Raw genomic sequence first — 21,479 nt, forward strand, 5'->3', positions numbered from 1 at the left:
AATAAACTCACTTTTGCCACAATTTACTCTATATTTGGTGGTGCTCTGATGTCTATGCTGGAGAAGGGAGGAGAGGACAGACCGGCAGAGAGGACTAGTAAAGTTAGCAGAGTGCGTTCAACGCCTATATGAGCTGTTTTCAGAAATGGAAAAAACTTTACACAAACTCGACTTCATTTTATGGATTTACTGTCTAATTCTGTTCCTAACAGATGTAGGACTAGGTATGTGCCCTATTTTTATTTATTTATTTATTTTCCGTTTTATTGGACATATCTGTGAACCTTTTATAGTTGTGTCTGTAACAAATTTTCTGACTTTCCTGATATATCGGATTAATGCTATTTATTATGTTTGATGTGATGCTGTGGTTTAAGACAGAGAGGATGAACTGTGAACGCTTCTTTGACCATTGACTTTAAAATAAAGCATTTTGATTGTCATTCATTTCATAACACACTTTGAATTGTTTAGTTTAAGGAGAGTCTTTCTTTCAGTCTATCTATCTATCTGTCTATCTATCTATCTATCTATCTATCTATCTATCTATCTATCTATCTATCTATCTATCTACCTACCTGTCTGTCTGTCTGTCTGTCTGTCTGTATGTCCGTCCGTCCGTCCGTCGGTCGGTCGGTCGGTCGGTCGGTCTGTCTGTCTGTCTGTCTGTCTGTCTGTCTGTCTGTCTATCTATCTATCTGTCTATCTATCTACCTGTCTGTCTGTCTGCTGTATGTCCGTCTATCTATCTGTCTGTCTGTCTATCTGTCCGTCCGTCTGTCTGTCTGTCGGTCTGTCTGTCTGTCTGTCTGTCTCTGTCTATCTATCTATCCTTTCTTTTTTCTTGCTTGTTTGCTTGAAACTGTTACATCCACATTTGTTCCTACTATATGAAATTCTTTGTCTGGTGTCTTTCAGAGGGAACACCATCCTGTTCATGTTGATCCCAACTGATCCTTTTATTCCCCTATTAATAGAGACAACACATTTTTTAATTACATTACAAATTAAATTGGAGATCAAATATATTCACTTTCCTCTTTCTCTATCAGGCTCCAATATCTGTACTTCTCGAGGGGCCAGTACATGTCGGCAGTGCCTGGCAGTGCATCCTTCCTGTGCCTGGTGCTTTCAAGAGGTATGGTGCTCTACAATGTTTAATGACTTGGCTTCAACATCTTTACTAAAGATTTTATTACTAAAATTCCTGGATGGAGTGGAGAGTAAGATTGATAGTAAAATCAGGATTTTGATCTCAGGGGTAAAAGTATTGCATGTCTCAGAAATGTATTAGTAAAATTAATTTACTTTTTTATATATCAATGGTATAGTTATATACCAATCAGATCAGATCTTGGCATGAAAATTCAAAAGGCTGCATTTGATCAGACTGAAATTCCAGACTGACTCACCTCTAGATCAAGGAACTGGATTCTGAACTAACCTCTGGAACTGTTTTGTCTAGTTTCATGTCAAGCATTATTTTGCAGCTTGTTTACAATATGAATGAGGCTTCCCTTGAGAGCTACATACTTGGTTTGTCTATGAGTTTGGTCTTTGGTAAAAACTATGGTTTGACTTACCATTACCATCCTCCATGTGGTTTCCAGAAAAGACATTGACATTTTAAGTGGCTGTCTTTTATAAACAGTCAAAATGTTTTTAATGTGTGCAAGCTCTGTGCAATTGTCCAGATCAGTGATTTTATCCTTATCGAAAGAAAAGAGGAAAAGGTAGCAAATATGCCTTTGGCTTCCATTGTTTTTTGTTATTTCAAATGCTACAAGTGTGAATCATGTGTTAGGGCTTTTACAGTAGATGTTCAGGAAGTAAAATCAGTGCTGTTTCCTTATTTGTGCCATTGAAGAAAAACAAGCAAGGACCTTTAAAATGTGAAATGGGTAATTTCCACACTACTAGTGGTACCAAACAGAATTGCAATCTATTTGTTGAGTGTTCTGACATATCAGCATTGGCTCAATCGATGGCGTGAGTGTGGGGCAGGACTACTTGTTGTATCGAGCAATGGAAGACAGGAGGAGTGATTAAAAATTGTTTGGTGTTGCTAGTGGCACAGACATTACTTCACTTTTACTGTACACGTACAGCCTGATGCCCTGGACCAGTATTGGAAACTGTATCTTTTGGCAATTGCTTTACAGGATTTTGGACAAGATGTACCCGGCTCCTCACGATGTGACCTAAAGAAGAACCTGATAGAGGCAGGATGCAGGAGAGGAGCTTTGGAGCATCCCATCAGCAAAATGACTGTAATAGAAGACAAACCTCTTAGTGACAAGGCCTCGGGATCCACCACCGATGTCACCCAGATCCAACCTCAGATGTTGCACATCTCTCTGAGACCTGGTGAGGTCATAAACGCAAAAGATAGAAGATAACTGAATGCAGAAGTAGTGACCAAAATCAAAATTTTAGTTTTGTGGCTTTCAGTTCATGTCAAGCCATCCATTTCTTGGTGTTCTCCTAAAAGTTGACAAAAAACCTTTAGCATATGCCATATATACACATTTAAAATTTAATTTTCTTCTCTTCCGGATCAATGGACCAAAAATATTGATGACTCATCATGCACTACACAGATTTTTGTCCAATTAAATGCCTCCAGAATGAGAATGTAATTTCCTCTAATACCACTTGAAACCAACTAGGAAATTGCAAATCATGTTCATATCTGTGACCTAACTAAAGCTTATTGGCTATTTACAAAAAAAAGTGACAAGCCTTTTGATATATCCCACTCAAATTTCCTGTTTCAATAGGAACTGTCAATACAGGGTCTTTAAATGGGGTCTCATTGGACTGTATTGTTATTTTGGACTCCAACAGATGATTCTCAGGTTTTTACACTGAAAGTCCGGCAAGTGGAGGATTACCCTGTGGACTTGTATTATCTGATGGACCTGTCCTTCTCCATGAATGATGACTTATCTCAATTACGAAGACTGGGGCGGGGCTTGGCTGAAGAAATGAGCAAAACCACCAGTAATCTGCGCATGGGTTTTGGGGCTTTCGTGGATAAACCAGTGTCCCCATACATGTTCATCTCCCCTCCAGAGGCTGTGTTAAATCCCTGCTACTCGTGAGTGATGACAAAGACATATATTTACACACTAAACATAAACATTAAAGATGATGTGTGTTAATTACAATGTTGTGAGAGGGTGTTGTGTATGTTGGCTAACAGAATCTGATATTACATATTTAGACACCCTGCTATTATGGTTAAAGTGTCTTCATTTGCCATCCTTTATGCTGAGTTATGTCCAAAATATATATTACATTGTAAGCTGTTTTCTACAGCTCATCACTGAATGTTGTGACTCATTTACCCCAGCAAAGCTTTAGTGAATGACAAACACTCACCACCAGCTTTGGCATTATTTCATGGTTACAGCAGTAATAGTAGCAACCTGTTTCTTTTCCTTTATTCGCTTTTCCACACAGGATAAAATCATATTTATAACTTTGCTTTGTTTTTCAGTTAAAATATCTAAAGATCCTTAAAACAAGATACTTTTACCTAATAAGCAAAACTGTGTTAGATATAAAAGGGATAGTTCGCCCCAAAAATGAGAATTCTATCATCATTTACCCTCAGAATGTTAGCCTCAGTCACCATTCACTTTCATTGCATCATTTTTTTCATACAATGAAAGTTTATGGTGACTGAAAGAAAGTCTGTGTAAATGATTTACAGAATGATTAAAAGATGACAAAAGAGTAAAATATTTTTTTGTTTTAGGGGAACCATCCATTTAAGATGTGTTTTCATAGAATGTATCTTGAATATACTGTATGTGTATTTGGTGTGGCAGATATGTTCACTTGCTTTTCACTTTATGCAAAAAAAAAATAAAAAATAAAAAATGAAAAAAGAAAAAGTGTAAAAATCTGCTAGTGCCACAGGACAAAATACACTTATTGAATACATAACCTACTCAAAAATTAAGCCTTAATATGTAACTTAGCATTGGCTACTGGCAAATGTATCCATTTTTTTTGTTGTTATTTTAACTGTTAAAAAGGTGCACTCAGTAATTTTTTTATTTATGTCATCTTGGACGTACACTGATACCTAGTGGCAAAAATGCAGCATAATTCAAATGTAATAGTTTTCAGTTACCCATGCCATTTTAGAAATTAACTATTCACAGTGAGACATGATTAATTTAATCCATATGTGAAAGTGTCCAATAACATTAGAGTAGTATTCAGCTGGTCATTTGATCATAATTGATTTTGCTGATCCTGATAACTAAGGTGGTGTAAAAGGGTGATAACAGATTAATCGGCCAATATTTTATAAGATCGATTAATAGAATGTTACAACATATTCTTAGTCAGCACAGACATAGAGGCCAGAGTACAAAATGAATAATCCCAGATGTAGTTTATTTTTCAACCAAAATCCCAATAATAATCAGATGAAAAAAATATATTGGGTACATAATGTAGGACTTTTAACACTAAACAATCCTGAAACACACGGGGACTCTTATTTTGAAATGACAGAGACTAGGCTCCGTTACAATGCTCTATTTTTAATATTTACCAAACTAAGATTTTTATAGCCTGTACAATATGCAGCTATTTGCTGACGATATATTTCCAAATAGTCGCATTTTTCTTTGCATGCCCTTGCTTCAATTAAAAAAATTTAATTATCAGAGGAACAAATAAATAAATAAAAACTATCAGCATAGATTTTTGTCGATAACCAATAGTTCCAAAAAGCAACTATCGGCACCAATAAAACAGATATATCGGTCTACCTCTACTTTCAACATGTAAACAATTCTTCTATTCTCTCATGTGATAGAATCCCATACAAATGCCAGCCTCAGTTTGGCTACAGACATGTTCTGTCTCTGACAGAAGAGGTAAACCGCTTTACAGAGGAGGTGAAGAAACAAAAGGTGTCTCGGAACAGGGATGCCCCAGAGGGAGGCTTTGACGCCATCATACAGGCAGCTGTGTGCAAGGTTGGAGGTTCTAAACAAGCTAAATGGAAAGACAGATGGCTCATACTTTACTGAATACAAATACTTCTCAAGGAGTGATAGAGGCTATTTTTGACCTGCTGTTACTTTGACCTCTCATATTTGACAATTTTTTTATTTCTTCATTCATTCTCCTAGGATAAAATTGGTTGGAGGCCAGGTGCATCTCACTTGCTTGTTTTTACCACTGATGCCAAGACACACGTGGCACTGGATGGGCGCCTGGCGGGCATTGTGCGACCCAATGATGGCCAATGCTATTTGGGCACAGACAACATCTACAACATGTCTACAACTTTGGTAGTGATATCATATCTCTTTAACTTTAGACACACTGTAAGTCTACAGTATCTAAATTGAATCTATATTGCTTTCATACTGATGGAAAAAAATTTCTTTTGCAATTCACCAGGACTACCCATCCCTGGCATTAATCACAGAGAAAATGTCAGAGAACAATATAAATCTGATATTTGCTGTGACCAGCCATGTGGAATCACTCTATAAGGTAAAAATTATATTCAGTGTTACTATCAATATGGTAAATGTTTGATATAACATTGGACAATTTTAAAGATTTTATGTCCCCTCTTATTTTCTGATCTCTCTTGCTCTCTCTTTCCTTTCTCTCCCTCTCTTTATCTGTTGTAGAACTACAGTGAGTTGATCCCTGGTACTGCAGTGGGCATTCTATCTGAGGACTCACATAATGTGATCCAGTTGATCCAGGATGCATATGCTGTAATGTTACATTTACTTAAAGGATTGTTACGAGTTCAACAAAAAAACAATAAACATTAAAATAAACACTGTTTTGAATTTAGACTTAAACATTATACATGTTTCCTGAGACAAGTGTTAGAAAATCATTTACTGAAATTGTTTGGGCTAAGTAACAATAACTAATATTTCAGCTCTTGTCATGTCCATGTAAAGACAGTAAACAATGTAACTTTTGCATACATATAAGAACAGAACAAACAAAGAAATTACATTAGTAATAAATAATTAGAAGTTAATCCACCTTGAACAGTATTCCCACCGCTACAATGATGATTTAGACCTCTTTATAACTCAAATAATGCAGATTTTTAAAGAAAGAATTCATGTAAGTGCTTTTACAAAAATACAAGCTTCATATTTCTGCTCTTAAACCCTCGAAGTGCAGTTACAGTTATTTTTTATTTTTTTAACTGAGTGAGAAGTTAAAACGATTTTCTGTGTGATTCAAAATTATCCCATAAATGGTGTCGATAGAGCTTAACTTATTGAACACTGGAACATTCCTTTATAAAGCTTCTCTCCATTTCTTTTGTACTCAAAAGAACCTGTATATGGTTATTGATCTGTTGTTTGCCATTCTGTTTGTGTGTTTGTCTAACAGAAACTGCGATCTAAGGTTGAACTGGAGCTCTTGAATGTCCCAGAAGAGCTCAGTCTGACCTTTAATGCCACATGTCTCAATGAAGAGGTCATCCCTGGGCTAAAATCCTGCTCTGGACTCAAAAGAGGAGATACAGTCAGTATAACCTTATTTCTCTCTATTTCTCTCCAACTGTCCTATTCGATCATACTCTGTTTTATTTCAATCTCCTTATAATATATTCTTGGTATTGCTCAATCAGTGTGGTTATTCCAAAACAGTTCTGTCACTTTGTTCAATTCTCACTCCCATTCTGATGCCTTGACATATTCCACAAAAGGAGGAGCACAGATTAACAGGAAATACCCTTTCTAATGTGCAATCATCTGCCTCCCATAATAAATTAGTTGCATAAAGTTTTGTGGTTTCACTCTCTTTCTACTAAATGGTTAACTATAAACACTTACACACAGCAGAACAAGTGGGTGTAACTGTGCCATTACTCATTTTGCTGAGTGTGTCTTGGCATCAGACTTGCCTATTTCCTGATCTCTGCTGTACTGGTCTGACTCACTCTACCCAGCCGTTAGTTCAGACTGTCTGTCAATCCAACCCAGTCACATGTTATGTTATGCTATGCTGCACACTCTCTATCAGCAATGGAATGATAAGACTCATATATGCAATGATGGACACTAACAAATTATTTTTACTCTGACAAAGGATTATTCTAGGTTCAACACATGTTGAGCTCAATCGACAGCATTTGTGACATAAAGTTGATTTCCACAAAAATGTATTTCGGCTTGTCACTCCTCTTTTAAAAAAGTACAAATCTGGGGCGGCCTGGGTAGCTCAGCGAGTAATAATGATGACTACCACCCCTGGAGTCACGAGTTCGAATCCAGGGCGTGCTGAGTGACTCCAGCCAGTTCTCCTAAGCAACCAAATTGGCCTGGTTGCTAGGGTGGGTAGAGTCACATTGGGTAACCTCGTCGTGGTCGCTATAATGTGCATCTCGCTCTCGGTGGGGTGAGTTGTGCGTGGATGCCACGGAGAATAGCGTGAGGCCTCCACACGCGCTATGTCTCCGCGGTAACGCGCTCAACAATCCACGTGATAAGATGCGCGGATTGACGGTCTCAGATGCGGAAGCAATTGAGATTCGTCCTCCGCCACCTGGATTGAGGCGAGCCACTATGCCACCACAAGGATTTAGAGCACATAGGGAATTGGGCATTCCAAATTGGGGAGAAAAAGGGGAGAAAATTTAAAAAACTAAAAGTAAAAATCTGGGTTATATTGAGGCACATAGTGAAGGGAAGTGAATGGGACCAATCCGTAAATGATAAAATACTCACCATTCCAAAAGTATAGCCACAAGACATAAACAATATGCATATTAATATAATTTTAGTGTGATAAAATTGCTTACTCGCCTTTTGTGTGTAAAGTAATATCCAATTTTATAACTTCCTTGCCATGATGACAAAGCATAAACTCTAAAATCCTAAAATTTTGGATTTAAGTTCTACAACTTTAGAGTTTATAAAATTGCCAAAAATATCGAACTACTGTCCTATTAGATCAGTACGTTTACTTTTGATACTCAAAATGTGTTCAAAAATAAGTGTATTTGTGTTGTTGTTTTTTTGTTCTTGTACTGAACTAAAAATATGCAAATTTGAGCAAAATGTGCCAACTCAGATGTGCAACTTTTAATGTGTCATAGTAATTAATTTTTTTGTGAACAACTGTGCTCTATAACAGGTGTTTGAATATTTTTCTAGGTGTCGTTTAGTGTAGAGGCTCGTGCCAGGGGCTGCCCCAAGGAGAAACGCAAGACATTTACCATCAAACCGGTGGGCTTCAAGGACACCCTGCAGATCAGAGTCAACTTCGAGTGCGAGTGTAAATGCCAAGCCAAGGCTGAGACCGACAGTCCCGTTTGTCACCACGGCAATGGCACCTACGAGTGCGGAATCTGCCTGTGCAACCCAGGGCGACTGGGTCCCAGATGTGAGTGTGAAGAAGGTGACTACAGCCCAACCAAGCAGGATGCCTGCACCGGGCCAGAAAAAGTTATATGCAGCGGCCGGGGAGATTGCGTGTGCGGGCAGTGTGTGTGCCACAATAACGATTTTGGCAAGGTGTGGGGAAAGAGGTGTGAGTGTGACGATTTCAGCTGCCTGCGCTACAAAGGAGAGCTTTGCTCAGGTAAGACAGGATTTCGGAGTTGGGGGGAGGCTTTCTTTGCCTTTTTTAAATACATGTACTCTGTTTAGTGCATTACATTTCTGTGTTTTATAATTAGGCTTTTATATTTACAAATGGATTTTGATATTTATCAAGGAAACCCAACCATAATTAATGTGGTCTGGGTCATTTGTTTTTTCTTTTACCTTTTACATTTAAAAAAATCTTTTATTCATGTTTTTGAGGATGTGGGGATGTTAATCATCCTAGTTTCTAAGAAATGACAGGTACGTTTTCAACAAAATATATTTTAACAGTAAAAGCTGATAAGCGTTTTTTTTTTGGCTGACCCTGTGACCCAGGATGAAACAGATCTTGGGTTGCGACTCACCAGTTGAGAACTATTGTATTAGACTATAGAATGTGTCATATATCATGTGTTATTCACAACTAATTATTTTGTAGAAATGTGTGATAACCTGTGTTTTTCCGAGCAAATTGTTTTGTTCGAAAGCCTTTATTTACAACTTAGATTCCCTGTTCCCTGCTCACTTCACCTCAAAGGAATTACCTACAATAACACTAAAACGTCTTTTGGTTCAGCCGAAGAACAAGCTCCTCTTATAAATAAACATGCTCTGGGGACTTGGCAGGGTAAACCATGTGTTGACCTTTTTGAGACCTGCGTATTTGTTCTTTAGACAATGTGCTGATGTTCCACTGGGTGCGTTTAGGTTGAAATGCATAGTTTATGTAAAATTACAAAATGCTGTAGTGCACCTCTTGAAGTTATGTACCTCCTAAAAGCTCCTGGGTTGGTTTCTTGTATAAGCAAAACCAGATCTCTGTATTCTGCAAGATTTCATAGTGTACCTTTAAAGTTTATTATGTTGGATTGACAACATACTGTTATTCTACAGACCTTATTTAGGGTTTTTCCAGAATCCCTAAAGAAAGACCAAAACTATCAATTGTAACTACCTCTATAGCCCTTTCTCACACTTTCACGTTTGCACAGTGGAAGCTTCGCTTTGTTGCGTAAAACGACTTCCACTGCAGTCTCAGTGGCAGTGCCCATAGCGCAGAATTATTATAGTCTATTTTATGTACAATTCATTCCAAATACTTCATCTAAACAGACCTACATCATCTTCCAATAATTACTCATGGATAATGAAACAAAGAAAAACAGTGTCATGTTATTTGATGCATTTTATGATTTTAAAGGAGAACGTATGAGTAGGCAGCACTTCACAGAGGATAATATAATATAGTACAAACAAGAGTACATATACACATTAAATGAGCATTAGAACAAGAAAAGGGTATACAGTATGCAGTGTTGGGTGCAATCCAAATACAAAGTAATTAGTTACTGTTATCAAATTCGATTTTAAATTCTTGTAATCAGATCATAGTTACTGACTTTCAATTAATTTTATTACTTTTAAGTACATTATAGGGTTATACTTATTTCTAATATATTATTTATGTAGAAAACATTAATTATGGCCCCGTAACGAGTCATTGCGAAGGAGAAATGTGAGGTGCTGAGTGTATTTTTGTGACTTGTGTGTAACAATGAACAAGGAAGAAATATAGACATTATTTTTGAATTTGTTGAGCAGAAAAGTATTTTAGAAAGTAACGTAATTAGTAATGTGATTACTTTTTCAATGAAGTAATTAGTAAAATAATCTGATTACAATTGTTGAGAAATAATTAGAAATTTACTATTATATTAGAAATATAATTATTAATAATTAGAAATACTATTTTTAAGTAACTTACCCAACACTGACAGTTATATATTCCGAGTAAAGATTGTACAGGGAATGAGCGATGATAATGATCACATTGCTTCATGTACTTACTTTTTAATATAATCTCCAGGTATGTTATAATATCCATTTAAACAATTTCCATCCCAGAGTCCGATTACAGAAAATAACTGGTTTAATTGTTGTAAATGTGGAGTTAAATCTTTGCAGTTTGAGTGTGATGATTGGGGAAGCATTCGCTAGTGACCAATGCAAATTACCTTAAATATTAGAGATGAAAATGTCACAGTGTTTACAACTGTATATATTTAAAATACAAATGGGAGATTAACATGCTGCAATAGTGAAAAAAACAACATTAAAAGACTTAAACGTGGTCTCTTCGGACTTGAGTTGAACACATTAATCCTCTGGGAGAAACCTGAACAGCGTGTAGCTCATAAACCAGGGAAACTTTGCCCGATAATTACCTCGCTTTGATACTTTTATTCATTAAAGTGGAAGATGACACACATGGTGAAGTGTTGTGTTAAGCCAAAGAAACAATTTTAACTGTAGATGTTTACTGCCACGTGAATCTAAGTTCATTTATTTATAAAAACTGCTGATCATCCATCCATGGGCGGATGTTTGATTACGCTACTGTTCTGAGCTGGACGTGATGACACACAGACTGTGATAAAGGTCCATACTCTTACATTGACAGAATGTTTAAACGGGCCAACGGAATGCTTGTTAATTCAAACTCCAACTTTCAAAAAATTCAAATGTAAACCAAACACACACAAGGTCTGCCATATCATGTCTTTAGGTTACAATACAAAATCTGTCCATCTTTTTATGTTTCTGAAGGTTTTATTTGAAGGTCTACTTAACTATCTGTCCATCTATCTTTTAAAAACTTTCAGAAAAAGGCTTTGTCACACCAACATCAAAGTTTGTCTTGTCCAACTTTAACAATCTAGTTATTGCTTTGGTCTTTCAGATTTAACTAGCTTCAGTTTTCAGGACAGGATGTAACAACAAACAAACTTTTCTTTTAGTTCTATAAGTGGTTCCTTAAGGCCTCAGTGGCATATTCACAGAAGTCCAATATTATCCAGAAAATGCCTTTCTGCATTGTCACAGACTGATGATGTCACTGAACTAAGAATAGCTCAGTGAGGGCAGAAAGTTGTGTTTGGGATGATGTGCAAGCTTTGTATTGTTTTTCTGTGGGAAGAGTAATTACATGCAAAATGATGCTCTTTTTTTCTACATTTGACTAACCATTGTCTTCAGTATTTCCGTTTGGTTTTGGTTTTTATTTAGAAGACATTAGTGTTCTATTTGTCAGCCAAAATTCCAGATCACTCATCATCACTGTTTTGTAAAGGAATAAGGCATTATAATCTCCTACGCATTACGCAAACATAGGCACTGTCACAGATGTGTTTATACACGTAACTGTAACTACAAACCACACTTGTAATGGGGCTCAGCATTGTAACTCAAGTGAAATATATAAGGCTTATCAAAGCTCTTAGCAAGTCCTGACATTCCACAGCACCAGATGTCCATTTTTAGAAATCTGTGTGATTAAAAAAAGAGAGATTAAATCATTTTTGACAGCCGTTATGCTTGATTGCCAGCTGGAATTCAATTTGTGTAGTATGCAAAGCCTCAGCATAACATTTAGGAAAGAGTAATTTTTTTCTATGCATGTAAGGAATGTACAACTCCTTACATGAGGCACTTTATGGGCTCGAGTTCAAACTAACCTCATTGAAAGTTACTTTCAGAGAACTTTATGGGATTAAACATTATTCATCCAAGGAACCTGGAAAGCTTTCTTTCAAGGTTCAAACAACCTTTCCCTAGCAACAAAAAGTCAAGATTAGTTTGGTTCAATTAAAAGTGCACTCAGTTTATGACCTATCAGTGAGGATGCAGCATCAAGCAAAAACAATAGTTTTTGGGTAGTGATGCCTATGTAGAAATGCGCTATTCATAGTCAGACATGATTAAATGAGTTCAGAGAGAGAAAGTGTCCAGTAACGGGGGTTGCAGAGATAAAATGAGCAGTACTCGGCTGATAATTTAATCTCAACGTGGCGGTCCCTATCAGGCGACCCGCTTCATGTAAAATAAAACAGTCTTCGTCACGTGAGTGTACATGATTTTAAACCTATTTTTCAAGATTGCTATTCATTATCATGTCTAAAACATTGTAAATGAGGGGAAATTACTAAGTGCATCTTCAGAAAACATCCATCACCTAAACTTTTTACAGTCATGTGTTTGTGAATTGTGCTCTGGTCATCTGCTGGCTTGTTTCCATCTTCGTGATATTTTTCCCCTCATGGTCCATTCCAGGTCATGGCACATGTTCCTGTGGGTTTTGCCAGTGTGATCCAGACTGGAAGGGGGAGAACTGTAACTGTTCCACTCGCACAGACACCTGTATGTCCAGCTTGGGACTGCTGTGCAGTGGCCGTGGCCAGTGTGTGTGTGGGAGCTGTGAGTGCACTCAGCCTGGGGCCTACGGCTCCACCTGCGACAAATGCCCCACCTGTCCTGACGCCTGCACAATAAAGAAGTGAGTGTATTACCGGCAGGGTTGGGAGGGTTACTTTTGAAATGTATTCCACTACAGATTACAAAATACATGCTGTAAAATGTCATTTTTTAAAGTATTTCGTTAGATTACTCAAGGTCAGTACCGTATTCTAAATAATTTGGATTACTTCTTCAGCACTGGGAGATTTTTTTCACTTGTTTTGACTATAAAAACTCTGCCAGTACAGTAAGACAAAATACACATGTTAAAAATACATTCTCTGTAAAACCTAAATATCTTACGCAGTGTTGTTTCTAAAACAAGATAAATATAATTGATCTTATTTTAAGGATTTTTAGATATTTTTACAGGAAAACAATAAAAAAATTATTATCAAGAATAAGATTTTTGCTCTAATATCAAAGGTCTTACTAGAAAAAAGAAATTATGATCCAACGTGAATTTTCTTGATAAAAAAAATATGGTAACTTGTGCATGTAAAATGGCTAGAAATAGTATTTTATCTTAGCGTAAAGATGACAATTTACACAAGGTTTATTTCTATTTCTTCTGCTCCAAACTTACTTCAAACTTACTTCTCTGTCTGCTCGTATGAATGTAACACATCTTAAGAAAGTGTTTCACCGCTGTTCAAATGCACTTTGTATCACATCATTTATATGTATAAATGTTTTCCATCTGAAAGGACTAAATATTAAATGAAACAAATGACAATAAAATGCAAAGTAATCTCTTCAGTAATCAAAATACTTTTTGAATGTAACTGTATTCTAATTACCAATGATTTAAATTGTAACTGTAGTGGAATACAGTTACTTATATTTTGTATTTTAAATACGTAATCCTTTTACATGTATTCTGTTACTCCCCAACCCTGATTGCCGGCATAAGTATGTAATACTGCATATACAAACGAACTGCAAATGTTCGGAATTGCATACTACCATACTACACATGCTATTTCTGCTGTATGTATAAATGTTCTGTATGAATGGGAACTGGAGCTTCAAAAAACATGCAAAAGCTATGTAAAAGTATCATAAAAGTGGTCCATACCATGTATTTGCTTTATTCAAAGCCATACCATAACGTTCTTTAAGGAGCAGGCTGAAATTTGTCTTGATTCACTGAAATTCCACCCGAATTTTTCTTGGCCCTCTCCATGAGAGAATTAGTGATACCCAACCTATGAATTAATTGTTCAGAGGAGTTTTGTGAACAGGATCCTTTAAAACATTTAAATCCTTTAAAACATTTTCACACAAAATTAAATAGATGATACTGTAACTCAGTCTCTAAATTAAAGGTGCACTCAGTAACTTTTGTGTTTATGTAATTTTGGACATACACTGACACGTAGTGGCTTGGATGCAGCATCATTCTAAATCAATATGCCGTTTCACATGCCATTGTAGAAATGTAGTATTCACAGTCAGCCATTATTAATTTAATCCAATAGTAAAAGTGTCAAATAACAGGACAGTTACTGAGATTAAGCGAGTCATTGGCTGGTCATGTGAACCTAACATGGCAGCCCCCATGAGGGGACACTCTCCATGTAGAACAAAACAGCTTTTATAAGGTTACTGATATGACCTGAAGTCTTCATCTCATGTGAGTAGTTATGATTGGATAAATATATTGCAAAATTACAATTCATTTATTTAGGATTAAAACATTTTTAATGAGGAAAAAATTACCAAGTGCACCTTTAAACATACAACATGAAGAGATCATGTGATTGCAATTTAGCATACTACTTTTTGAAACATTTATCACTGTATAAGGCATTCTGTTTCACATACTAAATTGTTGACAGTATGCAGTGTACTGCACTGTATTCCACGAACATAGCCAATGAGTTTATTGATAACCTTGATAAGTCTGATCTGCATTTAAGTAAAAGAAGGGATTTTTTTATGTGTTTTATGTTTAAACTCTTTTTTTTTTTTTTTTTTTGCTGTAGGGATTGTGTAGAGTGTAAACACTTTAAAAGGGGGAAACTCTTTGATGATGACACCTGCACTCGAATCTGCAGAGATGAAATCAGACTGGTGGATGATCTGGGTACAATTATTAAATTAAATTTGTTATAGATAATAACAAAATACTGTAGTAATGTAATAAACAATAATAATTTATTGCATTTTCTTGACCAGGCATGACAGCTTTATAGCTTTCTTTTATACCCGTATTTTACCCACTAGTGTTCCATGATAAGAATGCAGTGAATTGCACCTATAAGGATGAGGATGACTGTGTGCAGAGGTTTCAATACTATGAAGACAACAGTGGAAAATCCATCTTATCTGTGGTTAAGGAGCCAGGTAAAACCCTGTTAATGCTCTCACTGCTGAAAAACACCAGCATATGCTGTATTGCAGATCCACAGGTCCACAGCATCGATCAGTTAGACCAGCACCAAGCCAGCATTTTTTAGCATAAATTCATGGTCTAAGAGGGTCTTTTCAGCATGGATATCAAAAATGTTTCTTGTCAGTCAGGGTAGAGAAACATGGACACTACAGTGTGGGTGGGTGGGTGGGTGTGGGGGTGGGGGTTGTTAAGGCTGTAAATTCAGGAACCTGCAGTGAGAGTCTGCTGCTGTGCTTTAATGGACCCACATGTGGAACATGGGCTCTATTAGTTACCTAAAAAGTGGGACACATATCCCCAGAACCCAGGGAGCACCCCAGCTTGTAAAACAAACACAGCAATAAACAACATCTAAGCTACTGAGGAACTCGCTGACAGTGCAATTCCTCCTTGGGACAGGAAGCAAAGAGAAGAGAGCCTAATAGATGCTAACAAATTGTGAAAAATAAAAACATAATACTTTGAATGAAAAACAAGCATTAGATTATGAACTAGTCTCAGTCTGATGACGCATCCATCACCTGAACACCTACAGTATGTTGAATCAACTATTTCAGATATACCTAAATTGCACATTAAGACAAAACAAACTGTAGTTGGTCACTTTTTACATGTCAGTCAGACAGTCTTTTCCTAAACAAAATTAACTGCAATATGGACCAGACCTTGTGCTATTTTGTCAAAGGTTTTCTGAGACTAATTATCAACAAGAGACGTTAAATATTTACATGTATGTTTCATATGATAAATTATGCATTTGGATCTCTCACCCACACACCTCATTCCTGTGTGCTATAGACTGCCCTAAAGGCCCTGATATCTTGGTGGTTCTCCTGTCAGTAGCTGGTGCCATTTTATTCTTGGGTCTGGCCGCCCTGCTTATCTGGAAACTGCTTATCACCATCCATGATCGGCGTGAATTTGCTAAGTTCGAGGAGGAGCGGGCACGTGCCAAGTGGGAAACGGTTAGTGGCCAGCAAAAAATACATACAAGATCTACTTCCTGCACATCTGCAGTGCATATCAGACATCAAAGACCTTGGGATACATACTGTATGTTCATAACACCAACACATCCACACCCATGTATACCTTTTAATTTAATTTAAATTGCTCACATTACTGTGTCTAAGTTGCTTGGTGAACTATAGATGTTGGCAGGATGATTTTATTGTTTCAGTGGCATGCTGTTTTTTCTCTACAGAACAAAGGAAACGCCTCCGTACCCTTGGGGAACTTTTGCTTTAAATTAGGCAATGCTAATTAGGCTTTCCTGGTGAGGTCTTGAGACAGGGCTTCTCTAGCCACATGTGAACTGTCTGATCCCCAAAGCTCAGTAACAAGTTCCCCACAAAACCTTTTATCTTTAAAATGTGTGTAATCTGACTCTTACTTTAGAGAGGGTTGAGGCTAGAAAAGCATAAAGCAACTTGGTGCAAATGCACACAGAACACTTTTTGCATAACATGGAATAATTCTGTCTTTTTTTTATTCTCACATGTAGGGCCACAACCCCCTCTACAAAGGTGCTACCTCAACATTTACCAACATCACATATCGAGGCAAGGAGTGATCACAGTGAGCGGAGGAAGAACTTAATGGGTCCAACAGACAATGTTAATATTTCCTTTCCAAAGTTCCACTTAAACGCATTACAGCTTTTAAAATACTCTCTAAACATTTCGTAATTGAGAAGCAATAAGAAAGGGTTGTACATTTTGTTGTTGTAAATATGTACAGTCAAAAATGACTTAAGTGTTTCTGACTTCTCTGTGAAAATCTTGCTGTTATGTGTCACTGGATGAATGATAATCTCTACATTTGCTTGTAACTAGACTATATTTGTCAGTACAGTGCCTTGAGAGATAATTGCTCACTGCTGCAGTACATGCCAAGCCATTTCCTAACTCTTCCCACTTTGTTAATATATCTGTGGAGTGTCAGATATACAGTTGTGCTCAAAAGTTTGCCTACCCTTGGAGAATTGGTAATATATGTACCATTTTTAAAGAAAACATGAGTGAGCAGGCAAAAAACATTTCTTTTATTTCTTATGGGATTCATATTCAACTGTAGGTTATAACAGAATGGCACAATCATAAAACAAAACATAGCAACAAAGAAAAGAATGAAATGACCCCTGTTCAAAAGTCTTCATACCCTTAGTTCTTAATACTGTGTATTGCCCCCTTTAGCATCAATGACAGCAGTCTTTTGTAATAGTTGTCTATGAAGCCCCAAATTCTTGCAGGTGGTATAGCTGCCCATTCGTCTTGGCAAAATGCCTGCAGGTCATGCAAAGTCTTTGGTCGTCTTGCATGAACTGCACGTTTGAGATCTCCCCAGAGTGGCTCGATGATATTAAGGTCAGGAGCCTATGATGGCCACTCCAGAACCTTCAACTTTTTCTGCTGTAACCACTGGAGGGTCAACTTGGCCTTGTGCTTAGGGTCATTGTCATGCTGGAAAGTACAAGAGCGTGCCATGCACAGCTTTTGTGCAGAAGAATTGTCTTCCAGTATTTTCTGATAACATGCTGCATTCATCTTGCCATACATTTTCACAAGATTCCCCGTGCCTTTAGAGCTCACACCCCCCCAAAACATCAGTGAGCCACCACCATGCTTCACTGTGGGGATGGTATTCTTTTCACTATAGGCCTTGTTGACCCCTCTCCAAACATAGCGCTTATGGTTGTGACCATAAAGGTCTATTTTGGTCTCGTCACTCCAAATTACAGTGTGCCAGAAGCTGTGAGGCGTGTCAAGGTGTTGTCGGGCATATTGTAACTGGGCTTTTTTGTGGCATTGGTGCAGTAAAGGCTTCTTTCTGGCAACTCGACCATGCAGCTCATTTTTGTTCAAGTATCATTGTATTGTGCTCCTTGAAACAAGCACACCGTCTTTTTCCAGAGCAGCCTGTATCTCTCCTGAGGTTTCCTGTGGGTTTTTCTTTGTATCCTGAACAATTCTTCTGGCAGTTGTGGCTGAAATCTTTCTTGGTCTACCTGACCTTGGCTTGGTATCAAGGGATCCCTGAATTTTCCACTTCTTAGTACGTGATTGAACAGTACTGACTGGCATTTTCAAGGCTTTGGATATTGTTTTATATCCTTTTCCATCTTTATAAAGTTCCATTACCTTGTTACGCAGGTCTTTTGACAGTTCTTTTCTGCTCCCCATGGCTCAGTATCTAGCCTGCTCAGTGCATCCACGTGAGAGCTAACAAACTCATTGACTATTTATACACAGACACTAATTGCAATTTAAAAAGCCACAGGTGTGGGAAATTAACCTTTAATTGCCATTTAAACCTGTATGTGTCACCTTGTGTGTCTGTAACAAGGCCAAACATTCAAGGGTATGTAAACTTTTGATCAGGGCCATTTGGGTGATTTCTGTTATCGTTATGATTTAAAAAGGAGCCAAACAACTATGTGATAATAAATGGCTTCATATGATCACTGTCCTTAAATAAAAGGCACGATCAGTCATATTTTCAAAATCAATGCCAAAATTCCACAATTTCTGCCAGGGTATGCAAACTTTTGAGCACAACTGTAAATGATAAAAGCCTGAGTAATCTTTCCAACTACTGATGGCCTGTGGTAACACTGAATCCCTCATCACGACTATGACATGTTCTTATTATAAGATGTTCTCTTATTATATTAATATAATGAAACTACAATATCCTAGAGGTAGCTTTATCACACTGGCTTTAAATGCAGAATTTAGTAGTGTATGTTTATTGGTTCTGATATCTAAGATTCAAGGCAGAATTCTTTCATAAAAATTTCATATTTGTAAAACGCACACCAAAAATAGACAAAAGCAGTTTTATTAAAATAAAAGAATGGCCTTATGACTTACAGTACTGTGTGTAAAAGTTTTAGGCAGTTATGAAAAATGCTGTAAAGTGAGGATGTTTTCAAAAATAATCCCATGCAGTAAACATAAAGCAAAAAAAAAAAAAAATTCATATTTGGTGTGACCACCCTATGCCTTTTAAACAGCACCAACTCTCCTAGGTACACTTGCGCACCGTTTTTCAAGGTTGTTCCAAGCATCTTGGAGTACTTGCCACAGTTCTATGTATTTAGGCTGTCTCAATTGCTTCTGTCGCTTCATGTAATCCCAGACTGACTCCATGATTTTGAGATCTGGGCCATAACATCTGTTTCAGGACTCCTTGTTCTACATCTAATATATTCTGTTTGCAAAAGGAATATTTGGAAATCTAAAACACTAATGCAGAAGATAAAAAATGTCTTAAGACAGATGTTTTTGGAAACATGTAATGTGCCTAAGAATTTTGAACAGTACTGTACAAGTAAACCAACAGTTCAGTTTAACTGCAAGAAAGTTGTGCCCCTGTAAGAAACAGTGCCCCCTTTTGGGCTTTAAATGGATTTTATCTTTTTGCACCGTCAAACCATAAGTACGTTAATAACAATTAGTTTGACAGAAATTACAGAACACATGTTTGTCAAATGAATTCCTCAGAAAGAAATGTTTTTATGAAATTTGTTGTGATATACTTAAGTGTAATACAATTCTTTAACATATGCCTATCTATAACGAGGCCATGTACAGCCTTATACCCCTCAAACTCTGGTACATTCTTGGGCTTCCGCCTTTAATTAGTACACACTTAAATTTAAAAGCTCACTATTCACACATACTGTGGACGAATGGCAAAACATTAGTCTCATTTTTCAGAAAAAAACCCAAATTAAAAAAATATTCTCCAATTATTCATAAATAATATTGTATGTGTTTATAATCTTATGATAAACAAGGTTTAATAATAATAAAAAAATGTTTTCTGTTATTGCTGTTGTTCTAACTTTGTAAACATGTAATTCTGGTTCTGTTCACTCTCTCTCTCTTTGAAAAGTCTTATTTCATTCCACTAGATGGCAGCAAGCACTAGAAAATAGACATTATTATTATTATTATTATTATATTAATTTTACAATTATTCATAAAGGCCTATATTTATTTTTCATTTAATTTAATTCCCTTTTGTTGGGGAACTGACCAGATATAATTTGATCAAACTTAAAGGTGCTTTTAGCTATTTTTTATTTTATTTATTTTTTTCATGGAAAATAATGCATAAAATGTTCCTTTTCCCTGAAAGATATCACTGAAATAAAGAAACTAGTGTCCTGAGATGTCTTACCTGTCTCTGTGACAGCACTAGACTGCAACTGTAAACTACAAAAACAAAATGTGACCGCGGCCCGCGGACACATTCTTGGATCAGCCAATCAGAAAACTCTGATGTGCTTTCAGCCTGTCAGTCATTTTACACTTTCTAATAGTGTAGTAGTTGAAGCGGTTCATTCAGGTTTAATGTTATAATGTCATATTCAGTTGTCGGCTGAGGGCGCTATTTAACTACTGTTGTGTTTGAAAACCGTGAGAAGACTCACAGTGTGTCTAGAAGGTAACCCCCCCCCCAGTTACCTAAAGTCTCGCGATAGCCTCACTGAACGTTCACACACTGTGTTTTTGTGTTTATTTAGTGTCCTACAGAAACACCTACTCCTAACCCTACCACTACCACTAAATCTAACCCTAAACCTAACCTAAGTAACAGAAAATTAGACTTCTGCTGCCGGGCGGGGGGGTTCCTTCTAGCCACAGCAAGACTCTCTGCTCTACTGTTCGATGACTGTCTCAACGGTATCTTTTTTGGAGGGCGGTGTTTTAAAAAGAGGGGGCGTGGCTTATTCAACAGCTCAGTCTCGTGGAAGTTCTTTAAAGGGGTCATGAAGTGCCTTTTTTATTTTGTACTGTTCTCTGAGGTCCACTTATATTGTTATCAAGATTTTTACATCAACGAACATCATAATTTAGAAGTAATAGGCTATTTTCAGTCCTGTTTTGACCCCCCCTCATCGTAACACCGTTTCGGCTAAAATCGCTAACAGCCCCTTTAATATAACCAAAGTGTCTCTAGCAAAGTCAGTCCACTGTCGGCCATCGTTGGAACGCTCTCGGGAGGCTATTTCCAGTCATGCAAGTGCAGCTCCTACCTACTTGAATGGAGAAAGACCAAAATCTCAAAAACGGTTTTACGATAAAAGAATCAAGATTATGATCAAAGAACTTATTTCAAATCAACGATAAAATCTGACAATACTGGTATCATAAATTGTGATTCTTTACCTC

The 21,479-nt window shown here is 37.0% G+C and overlaps 1 protein-coding gene and 1 long non-coding RNA gene across 2 annotated transcripts in view; both read left to right on the forward strand.

Moving 5' to 3' along the window:
• The window catches only part of LOC127423599 (uncharacterized), a 419,204-nt gene extending 399,074 nt beyond the window's left edge, over positions 1-20,130 (forward strand). The window contains exon 2 of the long non-coding RNA XR_007894341.1: positions 18,056-20,130. This is a non-coding gene — a long non-coding RNA (uncharacterized LOC127423599). The remainder of the gene's footprint in view (positions 1-18,055) is intronic.
• itgb3b (integrin beta 3b) lies at positions 12-20,130 on the forward strand. Its single transcript, XM_051668033.1, has 15 exons — positions 12-224; positions 1,053-1,138; positions 2,163-2,367; positions 2,848-3,100; positions 4,841-5,003; positions 5,160-5,321; positions 5,434-5,529; positions 5,673-5,762; positions 6,406-6,540; positions 8,175-8,601; positions 12,717-12,939; positions 14,888-14,988; positions 15,129-15,248; positions 16,096-16,262; positions 16,802-20,130. The coding sequence occupies exons 1-15, from the start codon at positions 146-148 to the stop codon at positions 16,868-16,870; spliced, it is 2,376 nt and encodes a 791-aa protein (XP_051523993.1). The 5' UTR covers positions 12-145; the 3' UTR covers positions 16,871-20,130.
• Positions 20,131-21,479: the final 1,349 nt, after the last annotated feature.

Source organism: Myxocyprinus asiaticus, chromosome 32 (assembly GCF_019703515.2).
Source record: "Myxocyprinus asiaticus isolate MX2 ecotype Aquarium Trade chromosome 32, UBuf_Myxa_2, whole genome shotgun sequence".
Classification (NCBI taxonomy): Eukaryota; Metazoa; Chordata; class Actinopteri; order Cypriniformes; family Catostomidae; genus Myxocyprinus; species Myxocyprinus asiaticus.

Coding starts and splice junctions, on each gene's coding strand:
- itgb3b (XM_051668033.1), top strand. CDS start 146: ATGGAAAAAACTTTACACAAACTCGACTTCATTTTATGGATTTACTGT. Junction 1,139..2,162: donor GTGCCTGGTGCTTTCAAGAG/GTATGGTGCTCT, acceptor ATTGCTTTACAG/GATTTTGGACAAGATGTACC. Junction 8,602..12,716: donor CAAAGGAGAGCTTTGCTCAG/GTAAGACAGGAT, acceptor GGTCCATTCCAG/GTCATGGCACATGTTCCTGT.